At 40.8% G+C, this 19,091-nt stretch overlaps 1 protein-coding gene across 4 annotated transcripts in view; it reads right to left on the minus strand.

The window, feature by feature from the left end:
* tbc1d22a (TBC1 domain family, member 22a) overlaps positions 1-19,091 on the minus strand; it is a 124,880-nt gene that overhangs the window by 12,001 nt on the left and 93,788 nt on the right. For 2 of the 4 annotated variants that reach the window (XR_009786331.1, XR_009786333.1), the window contains 2 exons: positions 17,219-17,297; positions 10,697-10,837 (listed from right to left, as the gene is read on the minus strand). Coding sequence is in view for 1 of the 4 variants with exons in the window: in XM_061761511.1 (XP_061617495.1) it covers positions 10,685-10,837 (153 nt within the window). In the remaining 3 variants the exon portion in view is untranslated. Of the gene's footprint in view, positions 1-10,684; positions 10,838-17,218; positions 17,298-19,091 lie in introns of those variants that run through there. The other 2 variants (XM_061761511.1, XR_009786332.1) reach the window with 2 other exon arrangements.

Genomic DNA, 19,091 nt, shown 5'->3' on the forward strand with positions numbered 1-19,091 from the left:
ATTACTTTCACACATTCTATTTATGAGCTGTTTTGGCCTGCTTTATTAGTGCAACAAGAGGATCATTAAATGAAGTCAGATGAGTGGTCATGTTTGTTTTGTTCTGGCAAGGCAAAAGGGGTCATTTCAGTTATTTTGCTGCAAATTGTGTTTTGTTTAATCTAATGAGGCCCAATGAGACCCGGTTTATCAAAGACAGTTATGTTCATTTTTGAGAGGTATTAATTGAATAGCATGTTTATTATTGTGGTTGGAGTTTGCAGTGGTTTAAAATTCTCGAGAGGTAACCAAAATATTCCAATATCGCCTCACTTCACAAACAGTATGCTTGCTCCCTTTGTTTCTATTCACCTTTAAACTCCCTTCTATTGCTCTTTCCCATTCAATCCTGATCGAGCACCATCTTTTCCTCCTCTTTATTCAGAACGTTAAACCTTCACAGTGGCAGGACAGGCCGCTGTGAGGTGGCGATCGTTTCCGTTAGACAGTTTACAAATGTGCCTGACCCCTTATAAACAGGACGCGCAACCAAATAGATTCCCCCAGCCGGCGCAAGCGTAGTGCGGTGCTAACCTCGTGTCACGATCAAGACCTCTGTTGCCTCTCCACGGCCACACACAGTGACCGTGTGTGTATATTACGGGATGCCCTCGGCTTCGCTGACGCCTCATTTTCTCACTGTCTGACCTCCCACCCCAATGCCGAAAAAACAGGAAGTGCTGCAGAGCAATTCAAATGATGAGCACGCATTTGTTGGCCCTACTACATGCGTAACTCAACCGTACCCTCAACAAAGCATTAGTCGCCAGCAATGTCATCACTCCAGTTGTAGCGTATAAGCGCAACATCATCCCGCTCCTGACATTAAGTTCACTCGATCGCCTGAACAGGTCCCAAAGCACAGCTGCAGTTTTGCTGGGGACCATAGGGTTCCCTGATGAAATCCCAATGCGGCTTAATCCTATTAATATTTATCTGTCAGTCGCTATTTGGTTTGAAAAAATAGAGAAATTAGTTGGGGGGGGGAAAAGAAAAAGGTCACATTGTAAATAAAATATTGTTTGTTTATGCATGTCCAAAATTGAATAAACATAACAATAACAATGCATTACTTAGCATTCAGAACGTGTAGTGTATTGAAGTAGTTGCTTGTTATTTGGAACTTCATGTAAGTTGAAAACTGGGTCAAAACAAGGGCTGCATTCAAAACAGAAAATAATAATCATTTAACTAATACCGACAGAGCATTTCACTTTAAAGATGCTCCAATGTTATGAGACCTATATAGTGCACTATGAGGTCTGCTAACTAACTACATTCTTTTTTTTTTGTAAAGATTGAATTATAGCTTCATTTAGTTGATTACCATGAAATATTCACAGATTTAAATGTGTCCATTCCTCAGTGTCAACATACAGTGGAATATTACATCACAATATGAGTCATAATCCAGTGCTACTGGTGTTTTGACTTTTGAGGTCAATAGATAAAGGATATTCTACAAAATCGGGTTGCTTTCTGACTAAAATGAATTCTCTCAAATAATGTCCAAACAAATCTTCCGTAATCTATGACTCATCGCAAATGCTTAAAAATAATACAAAGTATGATACATTGCCTATGACTTAAGTGTAAGACATGATGACAGACATGCGGTAATAGGCCAAATGTTGGGGATACAAAAGCATGACATAAAAAATGTGGTCTGCTAAACGAAAACGAAAAAAGATTGACCTTCAGCATGTCTGACAGAAGACCACCAGAGCACAGCTCATCATTCACCGAAGTAAAGCCGAGTATGAAGCGTTCAGGTGAAAGAATCAGGCTAGGTCCTGGGTGGCCAGGACGTGAGCTGACACCGGGCTGCCTAAATGGAGTAGCGGCGGACACTTTCACTGTGGGAGCATTCAGGAGAACACGACCGACTGTACATATGAACATCTCTTTCTATTTTAGTTTACAATCCAACTCTGTCAAAAATATTGGGAAATTGTCTTCAACATGCAATTATGCGTGCCTGCAGTAATAGTAAAAAGTAAAACGGTACTCAAAGTCATTATGCGAGGTTATAGAATGACTTTAATGCCGGCATACTATTTTGAGAACGCCCTGTCTCATCTGATATTGGAAGCTAAACATGGTCATGCCTGGTAAATATTTGGATGGAGACCACCTGGGAACACTAGATGTCAGAATCTTACCTAATCTCTGATGGGGGCAAGCTATTCCAACTAAGTGCTGATCCCATGCTGGGAGATATTTATAGTAGGGTGGGTTGGAGTCAAGAAGTCAGACAACTCTTGATGCCTCAATAGGCGCAGATCAAAACACAAATACACTACTGTGTATGTGTGTGTTGTGACTTGGGCCGAAATACACTTTAACAAACCAGGTTATTTTTTCACATTCATTTGTTTTTGTAAGATTTTACAATACAATGCTATTTCCATGCTCACAAACAGAAGGAAAAAAATGTTTTATGTGCGAGCTGGAACCGATTAATAGCATTTCAATTTATTTCAAATGGGAAAGTTGATTTAAGGAAATTGAGTCATGGTCCCATACTTTTTACAATTTTACTCCAAAAACACTAACACACGACTTGAAATCTCTTTGTTGATCCACTCATTCTATCTTCACAACCCATTGCAGTTCAACAGTTTCACCCCACGATCTACAATAGTTTTTCTTTTTTTTTTTTTTTTTTACCAGTTCAGATTTTCGAAAGCTATGCTGCACAGTGGAGCCAACACAGTCCTACATGGACTGACTGTGTGCTACTGAAACTAAGAGTAATGATGTTGGACCGCTTCTGGTGTTGTTTGGTGAAACACTGCTCTATTCCATGGAGCTTCTTTGGAGGCTTCTGGCAGATAATGAATGGTGTTATTTACCGAATGAGGCAACTGTGGAGCAGCCAGAGCACTGACATGGCTGAGAGGCAGCCAGACGCAGTGCAGTGCAGTGTGTCTGTGTGTGTGCGCGTGCGTGTGTGTCTCACAGAGGGCCCGGGCCCTAAGCTAAAGTAGCCAGTCCTGCCTCTTCTGGGCACACTCCCTCCCTTTCCTCCTAAACACTCAAACTCTCCTTGACAGAATACCTTCTAGGCACTCACAATCACACACAAACAGATACCTGTATAAACACAAAGATTGTGCACGCCTACACAGCATCTGTCCTCTGCTGACTAAAAGAAGTCCATTGCAGTGCTGAGTAGCTCGAGCAGTGATTTGGCAAAGATGCTTCAGTCTTCACCTATTGATCGCTTCAGAAGGCATAGGGCTGCGGCGACTAGTTCATTTGAAGTTACTACAAGGACAGGCTGTTAATAAAAGTCATTTAAGCCTCTCTGACCCAAATTGTAATGGTTCTCAAGCTTGCTCTTTGCTCCAGCTATTTGTCTGAATAACAACCTAATAGCCACTAACAGACACAAACATTTAAACATACTAGGTACATCTGCACAATCTAATTAAATCCGAAGCAAGAGCTGTAGCAAATAAATCGAATCTTAACAAAGGATGCTCAGACACAGATGATGTTTGTTGTTGCAGGGTTTGGGTCTGCTTTTAATATAGTTATGGAGAGACATGAGAGGGTCAAAATATTAGAAACAGATATGATTTACGGAGCAACATCACTGCAAACTGAAACTACAAAATATGAAACTACTATTTAACTCAAACTCAAACGTATATGATAAATACAAGTGCTGCAGCTAGAATGAAACAATTAGACAAAACATTTGAGCATCGTCAGACTGACTGAATGGAAAAAGAGGGAATGAAATTCAAACAGACTGATGAGACAACAAAACACACACAAGTGGCTGACGAGAACTGATCGGTTGATGCAAGAGAACAGGTGAAGAAAAAGACTAAACGAGCAGACAGGGAAGATTGGAAAATAAACCAAAACTAAATCACAACAAAGGAAACTGAGATCTGTATGTTCTTAAACCAAAAACCAAAGGATAAACAAAACATAGATTGTCACATAATCTTCAAGCCTTCAATTATACTCCTCTTTCAGCTTGTTCATGGCCTTTTTTTTCCCCCACATAGATTTTTTTTTTAACTTCCTTTCAGTATATAACATCCATTTATTTGTATTTAACCCCTCAACTTTCAGTTTGAAAACAACCTAGGGAAAAGGACATTTTGATGTATATATATATATATATATATATATATATATATATATATATTATTTTTTTTTTTTTTTTTTCCCCCCCCAATATACTTTGTTTTTCTTGAAAAGCCAAAAGTACAGTGTTTCCTACCACTAACAGAGAGAGCTATCACATCTCAATTAAAATATATTTTTTCTTCATGGTGAGCAAAGGGTATCTGTTTCTTAAAATCAAAATTGCGCCATTCATTTATTCCACAGGAGTGTAGTAAGCCATTAAAATGCCTTTTTCAGAATCTATGGCCTAAAGTGTCCACCATTGTCAAAAGGTGAAATTTGATGTAAACGGTGTATTATTGATATATATAAAGAGACAAAAAAAAAGTATGGTGAGAGAAAAAGTGAATACTGGAACTCTAACGTCATGTTTTGAGAAACAACAAGCGCGTTGTTACGGTAAACGGCTAAACATTTCCTGGCGGCCGCCTTCTCACTGGGTTAAAATCACAGCGAGTAATGAGTGATGAGTGACATTTTGGACCGGCCAGCCCTGAAGTGAACAGCTGCCAAGTACCTGTCCATTTTATACACAGAGGGGGGGAGGGGGGGGGGGGGGGGGGGATATTTTTAGGAAGCCTCTCTCATCAGCGACCTGTCTGATTGCGGTAAAAGGCTACCTCTTGGACATCTATCTTTGAAAATGATCCTGATTTCTTTTAAAACCTTTTAAAGCATTGCCACTTGGGTCATTACTGTTTCTGCCCATTTATGTCTGGCATGTCCTCTTTACTGGAGTGCATCACCTTCTCCAGCCCAACCCGAGCTGCTGCTCCCAAAGTCATCCTAATTAGTGTTTAAAGCTCCTGCACCCCCACGGTGAGGTTGCCCGTGCCCATAAGTCACTGCTGCCTCGTCTTTGCTGTGCCAGCTAATGGAAGGGCACTCTCTGCTGCCGTCACTCCTTGTGTTTCGTGTGTGTGTGGAAGTGCGTATGAAGGGGGCCGTTCACATGCCATCAGTGGCGGCAAAACTACTCGCACACCTTCCCTCTTTTATCAGCTTACATAGTGTTTGTACTGAGAAGAAGAAAAAAAAATACATCCCATGTTGTTGTTTAAGAACAGAGTAGCCCATTGTCTAGCCCTGGGGCCATTTGTGGCGCTGTTTTTTATTAGCCTTGCGTATATTCCATCCATCCATCCATTCTCTGTACCGCTTATCCAAACTATATTCTAATAATAAATTTACACCTGACCTACATCAAAACGTGATGAGAGAAAAATACAATGTTGAAAGATAGCTCTCTTTTTTTTAATTAAAAATGTAAAAAGGTTTGTTAAAAGATTTAGATATCACACATATAACTGGCTACTAATGATATTTGGCTTTGTTACCAATTACACAAAGGTGAGATTTAGCCTGCTTTTTTCCCTTTAAATTCGTTTCAACTGTGTAATATATGTTGACTTACAGCCAATTGAATTTGTTTTAGCATGCATGAAAACATGAGGTGAAATGCGACATTTCTTCCTTCCATTTCCAATCAGTCGATATCTCAACTGCGATTGACTTTACCTCTCTCTATTAACTTTTGTCATTATTGTCATTATACGGCACACCATTTACAGCACCCAATTATGCAGTGCGAGGGGACCCTCGGGGGAAATGGGACCAAATTGGCAGGAAGTCTCACTCCACTAGCATTTCTCCACCAACTTTTGCTGGCGTCACATACAGTATGACTTTATATTCCACACATATCCACAAGTGACTGAACACACTTTGACAGAGAGATAGTATCTTGAGGAAGTGGCTATTTGCTTTGCAATGACAGGCCCTGATGCATTCAAATCAAACTCGCATTTTTCTTTTTTGCTGCTCCCACAACCTTTTTGCATGACAATGCTTTCCTGCCTCTGCCACAACAGTAAGTAGATTTGACTGTTGTCATGCTAGGTTGTTGTTTCTCTCTCTCCCCCCCCCCCACCCTTCCATCCTCTGTGGCTTCAATTTTAAAGATGCCTGTCTTTTATATCTCCAAATTTCCTCTGGGAACAAGACAAAACAACAGAGAGCTGTATGGGGACAGTTAAAAAAAAAAAAAAAAACGAAGAAAGAGAAGAAAAAGCAAAAGATGACATGATGGAGGTGGAGGAGATGCTGGCGGTGGGAGAAATAGTTCAAATCAATAACAGGAATCTACAGGGATTTGAAATGGTGCCCAGGGACAGTTTAGAAGCAGCACATCCGCTGCCGATTGTGTGTCTAACCCAGGGGGCAAGACCAGTCAGGTCTGCTCGACCACAGCGCTCGACAAATCGAAAGCCCCGAACTGTGTGTCTGTGTGTGTGTGTCTGTGCGTGTCTGTGTGCTTGTGTATGTGCTGCCCAAAAAGACCGTAATCCATTCGCAGACGGCAGTGCAAACAAGGAAGTTACGGCTAAATAAATACCGCAATAAAAGTCCTGAGAATAATACAATAAAACCCCTGAACTTCTTGTAATTTCAGTTTTTTTAAATACAATGGTACCTTGACTCACAAGATTGTTGTGAAGCTTTTAAAGGGAATGAGAGAAGCTGCTCCGATTGGACAGGATTGAAGTTCCCTGTGATGACACCCACAGCGGCGCGGATGTTCCACAACGCCGGTCCACAAAATTACGAAAATCAGGTCGAGCCCGCCTCCTCGCAGAGTTACGCCATGCGCGGTGCGGGATTTGCGGCAGTGAGCGTTTGGATGTGAATTTTGGCATTGGGCTCCCCTAGCGAGTGTTCTCATTTCATATTTGTGTCTTTGATTTTAGTGACAAATTAAGAAGATTTTGTATAAAATCATATCGAAGGACATAAGGGTATAGGTGCATGTCATGGAGCAAGCGCCCTAAAGAAGCCCTTGAAATGATCAGCGCAACTGCAAAACGTGGCTTAGGTTTTCGTGAAGAATTGTCTACCTCAGTTCACAAATGTTCTTTATATTGATTTGTTTGAACAGATGCTGCTGGTGGCCCATAAATTGCGCCCATTATGCTGCAAAGTTCAGTGACGTTGTCCGTTTTAGCAAACAATCACATACACTGAACACATTTCCCTGAGCTTTGGAAAGTATATGCCAGAGCTAAATACATTCTGGGGGAAAAAAGAAAAACTAAATGTAAAAAATACATTAAATAAGCTTTTAATAATATTACAAATTTAAAAAGTATACTCAGATACAGAATATAACTAAGAAGTGAGCCATAAATTCTGGCCCACTCGCTAAGAGAATTTACAGTAAAGTCTGCATGACAACTTCAAAACTCAAAAGGCAGGAGCAACACTGTATCTTCTCATGTTTATGGATGCCTTCAATTAGCATACTGTACTGCTTGGCAACAGCTGGGGTGCCATACTTGAGAGCTCGAAGGTAAGGTAAAAAATACAAAAAATTCTGCAGCATGAGGGACTGACTGTGATTGTCATTAGCTCACTAAACCTGTTCTACCATCCAGTTATGGAAATTGGAAACGATGTATTGGCTGTAGACGACAAACAATGCGTCAAAGGTCAAACGGTCGAACACAAGCGATTACACGGTCATCTATCTTCAGGACCTTGTGGGTGTCACAAGGTGAAACATGATGCGTCCGTCGAGGATTTACCAGAATCCGATTTTTGGTCCAGTTACACACACACACTAGAAACTGAAACACGACACCTACAGTGAACCTCTGTTGATACCTCGGGTGATACATTCCAGACCGAACATAGGTCGGGCCAATCCGCGATAGACCACAGAATTACTTTTTTGTAGTTTTACCCCTTCTACATGCTTTAAACACGTTGGAAATGATTAAAGCGCACATTAACTCAAAAAACACACTTTTTAAACACTTAATAAACATTAAAACTATTTGTGACTTAGAAGAGCGGTGCTATGCCATAAAAGCAATGTTTAGTCCCGCTAGCTTGCCAGCCGTAGCTGGTGCATACTTGAAGTTAGCTGAGCCCCCGGTAGTTCCGAAGCAGTCGGGAAAGCAGAGATGGACACACGACTGTTTGATGTGGACACCTTTTTTTTTTAAACCAGCTCGAGCTTTTCACCAATCAACTCCAAAAAATACTGTGCTTCCAGCTCCATGATCGGATGTGCTTGAAGTCATTTTCACACAGAAGCAGATACAATTATGTCACCAACAAATGTTATTGCCATCTCTACCGTAGGCCAACTCCATACCGTTTACCACATAAACTGTATATACCGTGCATCCATAATGTCAAGTCGCCCTCTAATAGCGACTCGCTACTATCACCGCTCCAGATTTGATTAACTGACAATTACTTCTGCTCCATACTGTAGTGTGCCAGATACGATGACTGTCCACGGCTTCCACCATCTCAGTTATGACATTTGAACATGTTTGGCATGATGCGTAAAGGTGGAGGTGGGAGGCTCCCAGATAAACTATATTGTGATAAGTCTGCAGGTGAGCCCACGAAGACTTTTGGCTGACATATGGGAGGGAACAGTTGGCTTTGCGGGATGACAGAGCACACAATTCACACCTCGAGCCGCCTCTGATAAAATGTCTCTTTCAAGGTGACTGAAGCTGAAGGCTGGAAAGAAAACAAGCTCTCATCTAATGAGATTTTTGTTGGTTAAAGCTTTACTTGGTTGAGGTTTTACCTACATTTGACTAATTCTTCATTTGTACACGCTGCTTCGTGCATGTTATCGCCAGCATTCAAATTACCTGATACCATATCATCAGCTCATATATTTTCACAGCGATAGTGCCTTCTTTACTGCCATTTAGTATGAAAATTTAAAGCACCGAGTTAAAGCAGTGTTAGGATACAGAGTATCACACCGCTTTCATTGCTATTTATTAACTTGCTTGACTGTAGCTCATGAATGCGGGACGATTTTTATGGTTAAAAAATGAAATAAAAATCTCATTGATGTAATGAAATTACTGAATTATAACTGCCCTTTCACAGAAAGGTGTCCATGAAGTCAATTTATCTACTGGTTCACTGAACAAAATAAGACGTACTCACATTGGTATACAAAATATAGAATCTGTATAATATTACTTCTAACAATTTCATAATACTGAAAAATTGGCTTTAGTTTTGAGTGCACACACATACCTACACTCAAAGGGTACCATTGCTGTCATTGTTGACATTGTCAACAATCAGCACTGTTGTCGTCAAAGCTTTATGTTTTGCTCATGCTCTTGTGTCATTCTAAGTATTTGTGGCTTGAACAACTTCTCGCATGAACTCCGGCCCTTCCATTCTCCACTGTGTAATTGTATTCTAAAGGTAATGGCTGTAATTGAACGCGGGACACATCAAGTGGACTCAACATGCAATAACAGAGCAGAAGGTCAGTAAAAATGACACACAAAAGGAGTCACACTTATGAGAGTATTGTCACTCTTAGTACAGAATTATGTGACCTTTTCGCCAACTGATGCTTCAATTATGCCGGCAGAAGGCCTCGGGGTGTGCAATGCTTTAACCCTGATTCATTGCCGCAATTCAGCTTTCAAATAATATCCACATGGATGACGGAAGGTGGAATGAAAGGCCACAGAGGAGTGAAGTGGCAATACATGACAATTTTCTATTATCTGCTCTAAAAACTCACTTTAACTTACATTCTTATCAACATTTAACTTGATGGTTTCCGTAGCAGTATCCTGCATAAAACTTGCATTAGAATGCTGATTGGATTTATTTGACACAAGGTTAACAAGCTCTACAAAGGGTTGCAGCTCTTCACTTATTACTCTTACTGTAATTAGATTTTCTGCAGTAACGGTCATTTCCATTTTTCTGTTTTGTGACAGAAGTGATGATGGGATTTTTTTTTCTTCTCATGATTTTAATTTGCAGTGACAGAAGAGTGACGAGTGACTTTTGGGTTTGAACAAGCGTTGTTCAGTCTGTGGAGCATTGCACTGGCAAAACATAGACAAGGATAAGCGGTGCTAAATTATATATACCCTGCAGGCATATTATGGAATCATGTTGTAAATCATACAAGTTTCTCTATTTTTTTCGCTTTAAATAACAAGGGAAACACAATAATGACCAGTGTAATTATGTATGCGGTGTTAAAGGCATTTAGCACGTTTCGTTTTGAACGAACGCTTCTGCTTTGAGGAGGCCTCTTTTGAAACTCAACCTGCTTTCTCAAATTATTCTCAAGTAAAAGAAGGGTTGCGCAGATAAACAAATTCTTAGTGGGAGGTCAGAACCCGAACAGAGCGAAAAGAAAAAAAACATTCTTTTGAGAACAGCTCAAGGAGGACACGTGTGTGGGACAAAGAGTAAAATGCAACTCGGCACTGGTTTGAAACATAATGTGTAATGCTCGGCATGCAGAATTTGGAAAAAAAAAAAGTGCTGCTTTGCGTTGATTTAATTCAAGGAATGAGTAGCTTTGGAAACCGATAGACCGTGTGCTTTAATGTGAGCACAAAATGAGAAGAAAAAAGGACTGATTGTAACAGAGAATCTTACTTGGAAAGTTTGCCTATTTGCTTTCGATTGCCTCACTTACCAGATGGCCGTGCTTGTGGTATGGGACTCCTGTGGCGCAGTCCATAAGGCAGCTGTCTCTCCCAAGCCATGTAAGAATCCTCATTTGTGTGTCGAGTTCTTGTTGGGGGATTTCTTCCCTCCGTGTCCGGAAAAACTTCTGGGGCCTCGTCACCTGAATAATAGAAAAACAAATACGCAATGATTGTTGTGGAGTTGAAGTATATTGATTTAGTCATACACTCTTACATAAGCGTGGGGTCACCAGGTGGAGGAGAGGAACATGGTTTTATATATGTTGAATTGACTGCACATCTGATCATGACTAGGGACAATATTTTTTTTATACGGCTGTTGTGCCCATTGTTCTCTCTCCCAATTAATGCCATTCTAAACAAAGCTAAACACACTTGTGACATTATTTCCGCAATGGAAATGAAACATTCTTCAGTAAAGTCTTCCCAAATTTGCTGTGGAACGTTCCCTTAAATGTGTGACACTTATAGATTGCTTTTCATTCACGCTTCTGTCTAGTTCATACTAAACCATCTCAATGAGGTTTTAGTCTGGAGACTGCCTTTTTTATAATTCTGATATGTACATTATTTTTCCGTTTTTTCAAGTCATTCATTGGACTTTAACTGCTTGCCTTTCGATTAAAAAAAGGGGTTTTGACCAGTAGTGCATATACAGTATTTGTATTTTGTGGCCACAAATTAGTGGTTTGTGCGCATGTTACATCTATATTGTGGCCACAAGTGTAAAATCTTTAAAAAAAAAAAAAAATCCCCATGTCATTAGTGCGGCTTTGTAAATTAAAATATGTAGCCTATTGATTTGAGTGCAATACTGAGAGTTCCGTAGCAATATGAAGCAGTGAGTTTTCATGTCTAAGAACGAAGTGTGAGCCCAACACACTGTATTAACTCCATACCTTTTTTAGGCAATCATTGAATAAAGCCTCCGTGCTTTATTTAATTCCTCATTTTTACCTCAAGTCCAATCCTACATTCCAAGTGAACCAACGAAACCTCGGGTGACATATGTTCTTGGCGCTGAAAGGTAGTCTAATCATCCCGCTCTTTTTCTCCACCCTATAATTGATCATATCGCATGTGGCCGTGATTAAAGACCTCCTCGCGCTTCAAAATTAATCATGCATTGTGCGAACTTAGCATTAATCACAAGATAACCCCCCGCTCCGTCTCAATTCCTCAGTCCGACTGTAATGGGATATTCGTCCATTGGACAATTAATAACAACGACACGCTAGCCCCGCTCTCTTTGTTCCCCCAAGTGTTATTTTAAGTTGGGTGATGATTGAGGGGATGCAACAAGGGCTTCAATTGAGTTTATTAACATCAGTGCCAGAGGTGAGGAGAGGGGAAGAGTGAAAGAGATGGGGGGCAGTATCATTAGAAATGGAGAGAGGGAAATAAGAGAGCGACACCTAAAGGTGATGGAGTCATCGGCACAGGCGCCCACTGGAGAGGCATCCATCTTCTATATTACTTGAAGGTCTTGTTTTTATATCCCTCTGTTTATCTCTGCAATAACCTTCTGCTAGCAAGCAAGTAATTCATAAGACAATGCTCTTCCACCATTGCCATGCATTACAGCACATACGAATCATCAGCGCACACAGAAAAACTGATTGTATGGCTTTGAAAAAAATGAAATAAAACTATCACGCAATGGCACTGCTGTCAAATACAAAACAGCGGCTCTCTGGAGCTGCTTTGGAGGTCAGATTCAACCAATGAAGGAATGATAGCTTTTAGCGTTTTTCACGCAACCTGACTTTTCAGTCCCATTACAAATGGGTTTATTTACTACACTTGGTCAGAAAGAAAGAAATTACTTTAGTGAGGTGTCAATGTGTCAATGTGAGCGAAGAGGAAGGACAATGGAAACTCACAAGCACCCTGAAAGCAACATAACCGAGACATTATTTGCACAAAATGAGGTTTGACAAGAGAGACAGTTTCACTTGATTGTTAAAAGACATGCGATATTTCAAATGAGTGCCAGCTGAGGCTTTGGAAAACCAAGAGGGCTAATCTACTGTTGAGTGTGTCGCTACCATTTTTTCCCCCTGCCTGCTGTGTTCATCTGAGGTGTAGATTTTATTATGAATATTCAATTCTGTCAAAGCCATTGCCATTCTGTCAAAGCAGAATTCAATATATTGACGGACTCAAACATCCCATTGCATTGTCCAACTGTACTTAATTTTGTGACAAGTGAGAGCATTTGCATCATCTCTTAAAATTCATGCTGCTCCATCCACTACTAATGAATGAATAAATAAATAACTAGTGCAAATGAAGTAGGTCAATTTGTCAGCACTGAAGTGTGTCTAAAGGGTACAGAGAAGAAAATACAGAGGATGATGTGTAGGAGGCTGTTCATTTTGCTCTCAGTGAGGATCAAAACTTTTTGGATGCGTTTATTAATACTGGCAAACAGGCAGATTGGCATCTGCCTGTTCTTGCTTTTGGGAACAATCCTCACATGCTGCAAGCTGTGAATGGAAACTCTGGCGTGTCTCGTGGGCACAGCATGCCAAAAACAGGATGTTTCTTGGCCGCGGCAGACAATACAATAGAACATGAGGTCCTTTGCCAGGTCCTTTGAAGCTCTTTGGCAGTCTCCAAGAGATCCAAGAGAGCTATACAGCGCCTCTGGTGGACAAATGTTGTCCTCCGAGAGCTGCATACGAAACAAAACGCATGGAAGGGTGTTGACATTCTTCACCTTTAATTTATTAAACAAGCTAAAACCAAAAAAAGTGTTTAAACTACAAACCGCGAAAATTTCACTGGTGTGAACAGAGATTCCACTTTCACTATAAAGTGGGAACGCAAGATTTCAAGTTGCGACTGCTTGGTCAGGGGCAATGCTAATTTCCGTACGTACGTTGTGTTGAACATCAGTTGGGGCTGTAGAACCGTTCCCAATATGGGCTCTCTTCTCGAGCCAGCTCTCAGTGAGAAGGTCTGATAATGCCTGCGAGAGATAACAACGCAGCAATTCCCCAAGCGTTCTCATGCCTTCCCAGTCCATTAGCCAGCCATGCTGCCTGCACGCCTGACACGACTAAATTAAACCAGAGTGGGAAATGTCTTGGGGATCCTTCACATATTCTATCATTTGTTTGTTTTGTGTCACTGACATCCTAGACTAACAAATGAACACTGGAACTCACCGTAAAGTTACTTAGTAGTCATGGAGAGGGTTAAGTTGCTGTCAATTGCTAACAGGAGGAAGAGCCTTTTTATCCCAGCAGCAACGCACCCAGACACACTTGAACAAATCAAACACTTTAGACAAATCCTATTAGAAAAAAAAATAAAAAATTCAACTTAATTGTACCTCTCCTGGTGATCGTGTCATACACACCCACTTCGATTGCTGAACAAAGCCTCCTACCTTGTTCTCTTCAAGGTGCCAATCTGTGGAAGGCTACTTTTAATTGCATTTGATGAGGGGGCTCATAAAAATCCAATTTAGTTCAGTGGCCTTTAATAGTGCCTCCGCTATAACAAGCTTCCATTGCATATGGCGAGTGAGCAATGGCTTTAAACACCTCGTTTCAACCAAGAAGTGCAGGTTGGCTCACTCTTGTACACAATTTGTCATAACTTATGAAGGTTATCACTTGTTGACATCCTTCAATTGGGATAGGTTTTACAGTACCAAAAGGGTAGGGATACACTACATATTGTAGGTTTTTTTCCGGTTCTATGGTGATAAGCTTGTGGAAGGAGTCAATGACCAGGTCAAGAAATAAATTCAATTTTGTATTAAGCAAATAGCAGTCATACAGCAAGTGGTACAGTGCACTGGAGATGAGAATCTGTCTTCCTTTATCTGTGTCACACTGGCCATAAAGTGTGGGGAATTTCCATCTGTTATCTCGGTATCTTCTAGTCACGAGGTATGTGTGTATTTTATAGAAATATTGCTCAAATGTTGAAAGCAATAGTAAAAATATAATATCTAACAATACATTGTAGTCCATTGATTGGTCGATCAGTTCTGTTGCACTGCTATAATGTCACTATTTACAACAAGCACCTACATCTACACGTTGCGGTACGCAACTTGACCGAAAAGGACATTTCTAGCCTCGATCAATCCATCCCTCAATGTTCCTCTCCAAACTTTGATTCAATAGTTTGTAGTCATCCTCCCTATTTATATCGCTACACATTGCAAGCGAGGTGCCTTGTCTCCCGTCTCCCCATTGATCTCCCGTCATCCTTCACTCCCAGTCTATTTCGTTCCTGGCCCCGAAGCAAATAGAGTTCATTACATTTTTAATGTTGTTTGTAATTACTTGGCACTCTCAACACTTCAACAGAAAATAGATTTTTTTTTTTCCAGAGCGTTTGTTTATGCCTGGTGAGTGGGGATCTCCATCAGCCTGGTACATGTGTTATAAAACATGATTTTTTTTCCCCCTCCCTCCATTCTTGCCGGCTGCGAGCATCACTTGAGTTGAGCAGCTCTGAATAGTAGAGAGCAACTGTCTACAATACGGTATGCATTACACTTTACAGTTTTAAGCACACACTCAAATTAACATGAGGGTGTTTTGTCTGTGCAACAATCAAACTCTGACATATTTTATTTAGTCTGCTGAAAATACAAAACTCAGAAATTCCTTCCTGCTGCACACAAAGCTCCTTATTTGAGCAATATTTATAAAATAGAATAGAAATTGAAAGACTCCTGCATGGGACTGACGGCAAAACAAAAAGTGCTACTTCTGTCTTTCCCAGGCTGCCAGCCTCGCACTTGTCAAAACACAAAAGCTGCTCAGTGAGCCTGCAGGATTTCATATTGAGGCACGACTGAGATGAACAAAAGGTAATCCAAAGCAGGAGTCAGGGGTCCCAAAGCATGACTTGATAGGAATCAAATCCTACAAGTACAACTTCACCCTTACGGGTACATGACTTTTCATACTTGATCCCCCGAAATAATGACAACCGCCAAACTGGAATTGCACAGTAATGTAGGAGAATTTGGAATTAGGGCCTTTAGGACGGACTGCTACATCTTCTCAAATTAATTTTTCTCGGAATGAAAGCGTCTGGTAAGGAAAATCTGATAATCGAAATACTGTAAAGTTATCATTTCCACTGATTTCCTGACCCAGAATGGAACTCTGCCTGCTACTAAGCCTCAGTGTATCTCCAGTGTATAAGGCCAAGCCGTGTCCTTTCCACCGCATTACACATACACACGGCCCCGGCGTCACACCAGAACACACAACCCAAAGGGAGTGTGGACGTCAGTGCACGGATGCATGGGGAATTATTTTTATTTTCTTTGTACAAGCAGCACACGCTCCTCTGCAGGTTTACAGCCTGTTCATGTGCATTTCAAAGAGTCAGTTCTTCAGTCAAATCCATCTATGCACCTTTTGAACCACTACAGTCAGCGGCTACAATTGTGATAGCCCAATACTTTAATTCGTCCATTTCCTGTGCTTGAATGTGGTGGTCACGGGCACCAAATATCTTCTTTGGAACCAAGAGAACAGAAATTGCTCAAAGCCCTTCGAGACGCCACCTCGTACATCTTTTCTAGTCTGATTTGCAGCTCTGACTGTGACTCATACGTGGTCCGGCTGCAGTATTTCACGGCAGCCAAATAGAATTCCACACTTCTGAGGCAGCCGCTTGATGATCACAGACATTGAGAGAGCCCCGCACAGTGGCCCCTCGGACCCGCAGCCGTTAAATCTTCAAACCAAGACGAAAAAAAAAGATGAAAAGAGAGAGGCGGTTGATGATGTCGCACTCCAGTGAACATGGGCGAGGAGAAAAATAAGTATCAATTTCTCGAGCGGCTCTAAATCAGGATGGGTTCACGGAGACGACTTTATCGTTCAATCTGGCCGCCCGCTCTGGAGGCGTTAGTGAGGTTAGACAAGCGAGAGACGAGCACGCCCGCCTCACTAGAACAATAATCATCTCACCGAGCCGCCACCTCACGACCTGTAAATTGATTAAGTAGAGCGCGGTGACAAAAAGATTCTTGGGCGCGCTCTCTCCGCGGCTTTCATTAGACGGAGCGTCTTTCCAATGCAGAGTGGCGATTATGAGAGGGTGTGTTGGGGTAATGGAAAAACTCCAAACTCATCGGTGCCATTTATACAGGCTGCCACAAAGAAAGACACATAGCCTGTTTTGTCCCAAGACATTAGGTAGAATCATCTCAGCTAAATCAGAACAGATAACTTATTTAGTTGGAAATAAAGGAGAGGGGAGTAACCGGGAGACCATGTTTTGAAATGTTTTCCCAGAGAGGCCTGATGATGAAGAGGCTGAATCAGACTCCTCAATCCAAACATCACAAGCAGAGTCATGCAACGTTAACGTCTTCTGACCTACTGATACAAACATGCTAGACGTGACTCGTAACATTAAACAGCCCCTCTTAGGAGAGCCACGTTGACCAATGACCAAGCTATAGCAATTAAATGCATTGCTTCTTGGATAGCTGTGCTAACTGAGGGTGAAATGAAACAAAAGGTGCTTACAGTTTTTACTCTAGACCATCTTCAGAAGCTGCTGTCCCTTCAGGCAGTCGATGGATAAAGCCCTCATTTAATCTCCAACCTGCATACAGTAAATGTTTACCTTGAATCTTTTTTTTATGCACTCCAGAAGGAGGAAAATAACAGGGGCTGCTCAGTCTGTACAGGATTCTTCTTAAAAGTATCCCTGGGGGAGGTTGTGACATGCTGTGCCAGGAGATTTCAAGTGACAGCGAGCCAGCAAGTGTACAAAGAGAGCTACCAGTTATGTACACATATAAACACACCACATTTACAGTTACTGAAAAACATTTGAATGTATCTTAACGGCTTGTGTAGCATTATACAGCAATGCTGCAGTATATATGTATATATATATGTATATATATATATATATATATATTTTTTTTTTTTTTATTTTTTTTTTTACATTGTACAAGCCGATTTGAAAAATTAGCATTTGACATTTTATGCCAAAAAGAAGAAGGAAAAAAAAAAAAAAAAAAGGTCCCTGATAACTTCATTATCTGCAAAACTACTGGGAATAACTCATTGGGTGGTCTTACAACTTGTCATTGTCCCGGAGACATGAGGGTAGATTCTGTATTAATTAGTTCTCTTGGAAGAATGCGTATTGTCCTTTACCTTATCGCAATCCCTGCAGGGACGAGCTCCATTTGACATCACACTTGTCGCTTTTAATAAGTAGCAAGTAAGATGTGTTTACTTATCGACTTGTTTTTCATGAGGTAAAAACAGAAGATACAGAAAGCTTTTCCTCATTTTAGATGACTAACGGAGTTATGAAATAAGTTTGTCTGGGAGAAATGACCAATGTTATACAATAAGTCTAATTCTAGTTATGCTCACATTCAGCGCTTTGCTACAAAATGGCTGAGGTTGAACAAAGATGTTTTTTCTCACCACACCCACACAGACTGTCACTTATGAGTGCACTGTGTTTTTTTCCACACTTTGTTCTGATGTTTCACCCTTTGTTCTGTATATTTCCTCGCTCGGTTTAAACGGCAACAGTCAGTAATTGCCACTGGATGAACGTGAGGTGATGGCATTCTGTTCTTGTGAGAATTGAATAGAAAATTAATACACTGTGAAGATCACTGATTATTTTTAATTTGTTTTAGTTGAGCTCATGGTACTTTTCATACTTTGTAAATGAACGGTATGAAAAAAAAATGCACGAGCATGAATTCACTATATAAGGGTCAATCCAGAACTGAAGCACATTTGCTTTCCCCCCGGCAAATGAAATTTCCAATCATCCATGTGCAAAATACAGAAACATGCACTTGTGTAAATTATTATTATTAAGGAAAAATGTAAATCTAGGTGTAGCAAAGGTGGTTCCTAAATATTATTTAAAATACAAAATCGCTTTTGAGCACCCCTTGAAATGTTTGTTCTTGTCCCTCACTCTTCTAACCTACTTATATGTCAAATGTAACAAATACAATACATTTAAATTACACTCCTTTGGTATGCTTTTGTTTGATATGCCGTCCTTGTAATTTGAGTCATTTTAAATAGTAGTAATTGTGCTCTGAAGTGGCCGACTGGTTCGAGCGTCAGCCTCACAGTTCTGAGGACCCGGGTTCAAACCCCGGCCCCGCCTGTGTGGAGTTTGCATGTTCTCCCCGTGCCTGCGTGGGCTTTCTCCGGGCACTCCGGTTTCCTCCCACATCCCAAAAACATGCATTAATTGAAGACTCTAAATTGCCCTTGAAGTGTATGTGGATGTAAATGGACTGTCGGGAATGAAACCACTCTACCGACGTCTCAAAATGGTGAGCACAAGTGTGCTAACAGACAGCCACTTATTTCAACAAAGAGGACAGATGTGGACTGTGGAAACAGT

This window comes from Phyllopteryx taeniolatus, chromosome 22 (assembly GCF_024500385.1).
Source record: "Phyllopteryx taeniolatus isolate TA_2022b chromosome 22, UOR_Ptae_1.2, whole genome shotgun sequence".
Lineage (NCBI taxonomy): Eukaryota > Metazoa > Chordata > Actinopteri > Syngnathiformes > Syngnathidae > Phyllopteryx > Phyllopteryx taeniolatus.